General features: G+C 47.5%; 1 protein-coding gene across 1 annotated transcript in view; it reads left to right on the forward strand.

Annotated features, from left to right (window-relative positions):
* METTL22 (methyltransferase like 22) overlaps nucleotides 1-5,828 on the forward strand; it is a 112,706-nt gene extending 106,878 nt beyond the window's left edge. Inside the window, exon 10 of the mRNA XM_018570214.1 lies at nucleotides 5,725-5,828. Coding sequence (XP_018425716.1) covers nucleotides 5,725-5,760 — 36 coding nt within the window. The 3' untranslated portion in view covers nucleotides 5,761-5,828. The remainder of the gene's footprint in view (nucleotides 1-5,724) is intronic.
* Nucleotides 5,829-6,129: the final 301 nt, after the last annotated feature.

Here is a 6,129-nt window from a genome sequence, read left to right on the forward strand (position 1 = left end):
GTAAGCCATAATCATCACAATTATGACAAATCACGGCTTGAACTATCTTGCTTTGCATGTAATGAGTCTATCTCATATATTAGTTTCACCTTTTAAGTTGCATTAGTGAAATAAATGAACTTTGCACGATATTCTAATTATTCGAGTTTCACCTGTATTGTGTCTGGAGGAAAATAGGTCTAACCTTTGCATACGGAAAGGATTCTTCACAGTTAGAGCTGTGAAAATGTGGAATCGACTCCCCCAGTAGCTAGTTCTAGCCAGCTCGATTAATTGTTTAAAAAAACATCTGGGTGTATTCCTAAATGCACAGAATATTACTGGATATTGAGTTATTATAGGTATATTAGGCATCAGGGATTGTTGATCCAGGGAATATCTGATTGCCTTATGGCAAAGGTGTCAAACTCAAATACACAGTGGGCCAAAATGTAAAAAATGCTCCAAGTCGAGGGCCGGGCTGGTTCACACAGTATAATACCGCAGCCTATACAGTATATCACACAGTATAATACCGCGGCCTATACAGTATATCACACAGTATAATACCGCGGCCTATACAGTATATCACACAGTATAATACCGCGGCCTATACAGTATATTACCGCGGCCTATACAGTATATCACTCGATATAATAACAAAGCCTGTCCATTTAATTATTAAAAAGCATGATACATAATTACAAGAAAACATTTTTTTTTTACTTTTTTATTTACTTTCCCTTTAAGAAATAGCCTAAATATATAAATAATAAAAGCCAAAAACAGACATTAAATAGTACAGCAAAATAATTTACTTACAAAAAAAGTTTTTCCATCTGGTGCCCGCTTCTGTGGATTCTTCCCCTGCTTTCTCTCCTCATTGCGCAGGCCCCATAAGCTCTTCATCCCTGCTCCGAGGTCTGGCAAGGCAGGGACAGCCGCGGGCCTTTCCTACAGAAGCCACAGGGCACTTCCAACTTTAAAGATGGCCACCGGCGATCGGCGGCCATCTTTATGACACGGGAATGACGCGGTAGGCCCGCGCGGAGGGGACGACAATCCTAGGGACCGCTTTCGGTACTGTGGGCATAGCTTTAGCTAGCTTCTTTTGTGCCCGAGGCAAGAACAGAAAATTGTGCCCCCCCCCGATGTTTTTTTGAGGTGGTCAGTGCGGGCTCTCAGGAGTTCAGTGGGGGCTCCCTGTGCGGCCGCTGCGACCCTGGTAGTTCTGCCCCTGGCATGAGTATCAATCACTGCGGGAGGGAGCTGTGGCATGTTGGTCTGCTGCATGCTGGGAGCTGTAGTCCAAGGATACAATGTCAGTGGCTTGCTGGTTAATGGGGCCCCTTTCCTCCCCTTTCCGTAGTATTAAGCCCATGACACATGCAGTGTGTCACAGGCTTAAACTACGCCCCATATCAAGCACTTTGGGAAGGAGCTGTGGAGCATCAGCCTGCTGGGAGCTGTAGACCCAGGAGGCAATGTCAGTGCCTTAGTGGTTAATGGGGCCCTCTTCCTCCTGTCAGTGCCCCCCAAGTGGCGGAACTAATAGAGTCACAGGTGTGACTGGGCCCTGGAGTTCCACCACTTGGGTGGGCCTGGACAGGAGGAAGAGGGCCCCATTAACCACTAAGGCACTGACTTTGCCTCCTGGGACTACAGCTCCCAGCAGGCTGATGCTCCACAGCTCCTTCCCAAAGTGCTTGATATGGGGCGTAGTATTAACCCCGTGACACACTGCATGTGAAGCAGTGCAGAGTGAAGCAAAGCTGTCATGAGCTTTGCATGCAGTGTGTGAGCTGCAGTCAGATGAAAGATGGCATCTTCAGCCAATTGGCTCGCGCGTAACAACCGAATGGTCTTCGCATCTTGACGTGCGGGTTTATAAACGCGAGCTGATTGGCTCAAGATTCCATTTTTCATCTCGGCACGCTCAGCTATGTGCACTCTTGCAAGCTGACGTGCCGGAGAGAAAATTACATGACACACTGCGCACAAAGGCAGTGCTTGAGCCTGAGAGCCCAGTCACACCATAAAGAGTACGTTCCAGTTTGTTTGGCCTCTGAAACGCACTAGAACGCAACCCGGCCAGTTCACTTTGTTTTGGGGCAGGAGGGAGCATGGCGGAGCATTGAAGTTAATGGCACCGCAAACATTAAGATCGCCAGCACCCAAATGCGTGGCACATTAGTTTTGCGTTCTGGTTCAGTGCGATCTGCAAAAAGTAGTGCATGCAGCATTTTTGCAGATAGCACTGGACCGGAACGCATGCACAAATGTGCCATGCGTTCGGGTGCCAGCGATCACACTGCGGGCGGGGGGCATAGCTGCAGTGCTATTGATTTCAATGTGTCGCCCATGCCCCCTCCCGCCCTACAACAAACTGAGCCAGCTGGGTTGTGTTCCAGTGCGTTCCAGAGGCTGAAAGCACAAATAGTACAGAAGAGGTCATGGAGAAGAAGGGGAGTGATATGCTGACTGACAGTGTCACAGCACAGTACCTGCAGGCTGCAGCTCTCTGTCGTCTGTGTTGGATGCTGATACAGAGAGCACCTCACGTCTGCGGGACTGGACCTCGGGACCCCCATCAGTGACCTTACGGCCACACCTCCCTTGTAGCGCTGTGCCACTGCCAGGCTGCCTGCTGGGTAATGCAGTTCTCTGGCCGGCTGCAGCTCTCCTCAGTCCCATGAAGATCGCCGGCCACGGCGCACCCCCCCAAACTGGCGGAATACCAGGGTCCTGGCTGCGCCCCCACCCAGCCTCCGCACGAGGCGAGTGAGGCCGCCTCGCCCTTCCTACGGCCCTGAGTGTGGACGAGCCGAAGATAATGACATCGCGGGCCGGTCCTGGCCCAGGGGCCTTGGGTTTGACATATATGCCTTATGGGATCAGGAAGGATTTTTTTTCCCCCTGTTTGAGCAAATTGAACTGTGCTTTATAGGGGTTTTTTGCCTTCCTCTGGTTCAACATTGGGTAATTGGAGGCATAGCGTTCTGTTTAGGCTTTTCTTCTTTTTTATTTTTTTCTCTGTATGTCTATAGGTTGAACTCGATGGGCTTGTGTCTTTCAACCTGACTAACTATGTAACTATGTGCGTATACATGGGGGAAGGGACTTTTACAAAAAAAAAAAAGTTGCACTTAATGTTATTGCTATCACATAGGGGGCTAACAATCCCCTTTGTGATAGCACAGGCACACTCACAGGTCCTCTTTATGGAGACACCAGGGGTCTCTAAGACCCCTAATGTTACCTATGGACCCCCAAAGAAGCTGATGAAGCACAGATCTGCTTCATCATCTTCTTCTCTGGCTATAGCAGCCAGAGAAATGACAACTGAATGCAGAAGTGATGTAATACACACTACTTCTACATGGAGGGCAGCGCTGAAGGAGGGGGGCCGCACACTGCTGGGCACAATCAAGTGATTGGACGGCTATGGAGCCGCCCAAACTCTTGTATGTAACAGCTGTTACTGGCTGTTTACACTTGCGAACGTGCTCTGTCCGTGCGTTCGCTAGGGGGTGCGTGCAACCAGAAAAAAAGCCGTATATTTATGGTGCCCCGCTGGAAGGAGCTTGCTGTCCATTCGTTTATTTACAATGGGCGGACCTCAAGTAGTTAAACAATTTACACAAAAACAACACCAATGCACATAATTGTTTTTTTTATGCTGACTGGAAAACTCCAGATAAACTGTTTATACCTCCAAAACATTTTGCAAACTAATACCCATTTGAGGAGGCCTTTTTTAAGAGGTGAACTGTTCCTACATTAGATCCGGCAGTGTCCCATCTTAATAAAGCGCTGTCGATCCCTCTATAGATTGCACCAGGATTTAAGGAATTAAAGGAGAACTATGAGGTGAGTGATTTTCACTCACCTCATAGTTCTAGCCGACCTGTGACAATGAGACTGTCACAGGTCGGCTCAGTAGATCGGGAGGTGAGCGAACACATACCGGCATTCGCTCACCTCTCCATCCTGTCACGGCTCTCTGCCGTGACAGGGGAAGGGCTGGATTCCCCCCCCAAGGCTCCGATCCACCAGCGCTGACTGGCGGAGCGGACGGGAAGGGGGCGGGTACAGCTGGCTCTGCCTTTAGATAGGCAGAGACAGGTGTCAGTCACACAGCTGGGCGGATCCCGGCACAATTGTCGGGATCCGCTTCAGCTGCGGCGTCTCAGTATACTGCGAGCTACAGCTCGCGGTATACTGAGCCTAGGGTGACGGGAGGACGCTAGTTTGTGTCCTCCCGTTACCCTTAGGAGAACTATGGGGAAAAGCATTAACCTCATAGTTCTCCTTTAAGGATTCTGTAGACAAATGGCTAGAGTCACTCTTAAACTTTGTTTTTACTGACAGGCCCTGCATTACAGACTGCCATGATTGTGATGTTTGTCTGCCAAACCTTAGCTATTTATCTTCCAAAATCTCTGTTATATAACAAAAAAATAGGGATGCACCTATACTGTTTTTTTTCGCTATCGAGTACCAATGTTTTTTTTTCGGTACTCACCGATACCAGAAGTCCCATTTAGGAAGTCCAGCAGCGTGTAATGACTCGCCGCCCGGCTTCCTGATTACCCATATTCCCGACCAATCAGGAAGCTGGGCGGGGAGTCATTACATGCCGCACAGCTTCCTGATTGGCCGGTAAGCCGGCTCCATGATCTCTCATCACCAGGAGGGAGCGTGGAGCCGGCTTCCCAGCCAATCAGGAAGCCAGGGGGCGGTGCATTAAACGCCCCCCAACTTCCTGATTGGCCGTGAAGCCAGCTCCATGCTCCCTGGTTTAGCACAGTTTCTGGAGTTTATGTCTGCTTTTAGGTATACCTGTAGTGGGAGAATTATTTTAGGGTCTGCCATTGATGACCTTTGAATGTTCCCTGGATGTCTTGTTAGGCATTCACCCAAATGAGATGTAATGGGATTCGCCCATCAGTTTTGACTTGCATTCACTCTCCTTATTGTAATTATAATCTTACAAAATGTAAAGCCACACTTTGGGCAAAATGATAATACATACACTGCACTGGGCCCAGCTTCCAGGCAATGAAAAGAGGGAGAAATGCAACTCAAGCAGTAGATTACTTAGCAGAGACGTGCATTAAGTTTCCTGCTAGGTGAGGCATTACCTAGTGGGGAGGATTTCCCTGCTGTGTAACCTGTTAGATGCTGATCTGAATGGAGAAAAAGCTTTCCGCTTCAGACTTGAGGCTGACAGCTTTTTCCCCCATAATACTAGGTGAGGCTCTGCCTCCCCTGACCGCACGTCCCTGTCGCTCAGGTCACATCACACACCCCTCCTCACTATCCTCCATTCTTAAAATGTCTGGAGGGGAATTAATCAAAACTGGAGCAGGGAGAATCTGGCGCAGTTGCCCATGGCAGCCAATCAGATTCTACCATGACTCTCCCCTCCCCCTCTTATAGGGGTTCTCCACCATCAAGGACCTAGTTTAAGAGGTAATGGAAATTTCTTGTTGTGAATGTTATGGGCAAATAGCTTCAGTAGCTCAGAGGAGCAATTGAACTGTATGCTTGACCAGTGACACTCAAGTTTAGGATACAGTGACTTGATGCATCACAGACAAGGGATAAAACCAGCAGGAAAAAGAAAAGGTACTGTTACTGGAGCGTGAAAGGTAAGTAACCATTAGAACAAGAAGACGATTGTCAAGTACAACAATGAATTTTAACATACAAGCTAAACCTTTTTTTATTTTTGTTTGACAGGAACTGTGGAAAATGACTGCCACACCCCTTACGTGACCTGTTCATAGAAGACCTGCTGTGCAACTGTAAGAAGGCCCAGAACCGAACAGAACAGAAGCCACTAACAATTTATTGTTTGCTCTTTGTCTTGGAAACTGCAGAATTCGTATGTGTAAGCTGATATATATGTGTGTGTGTAATATATATATATATATATATATATTCATAATATGGACAGTAGGCCCTGGGGGGTATTTATATACTTTGGTAAAAACAATATTTGTATTATTTTTTAATTGCTCATTAGTCGCCCTTACATATTTTTGCTTATTCTGTCTTGTTTTATTTCCAGTTATAAAAGTCCTCAAAGTGAAGTGCAAACAGTAGGGAAAAGTAGGCCAACTCATGAAAAAAGGTGAAATACCG

This window comes from Nanorana parkeri, unplaced genomic scaffold, assembly GCF_000935625.1.
Source record: "Nanorana parkeri isolate BGI_ZX_2015 unplaced genomic scaffold, ASM93562v1 scaffold1479, whole genome shotgun sequence".
Lineage (NCBI taxonomy): Eukaryota > Metazoa > Chordata > Amphibia > Anura > Dicroglossidae > Nanorana > Nanorana parkeri.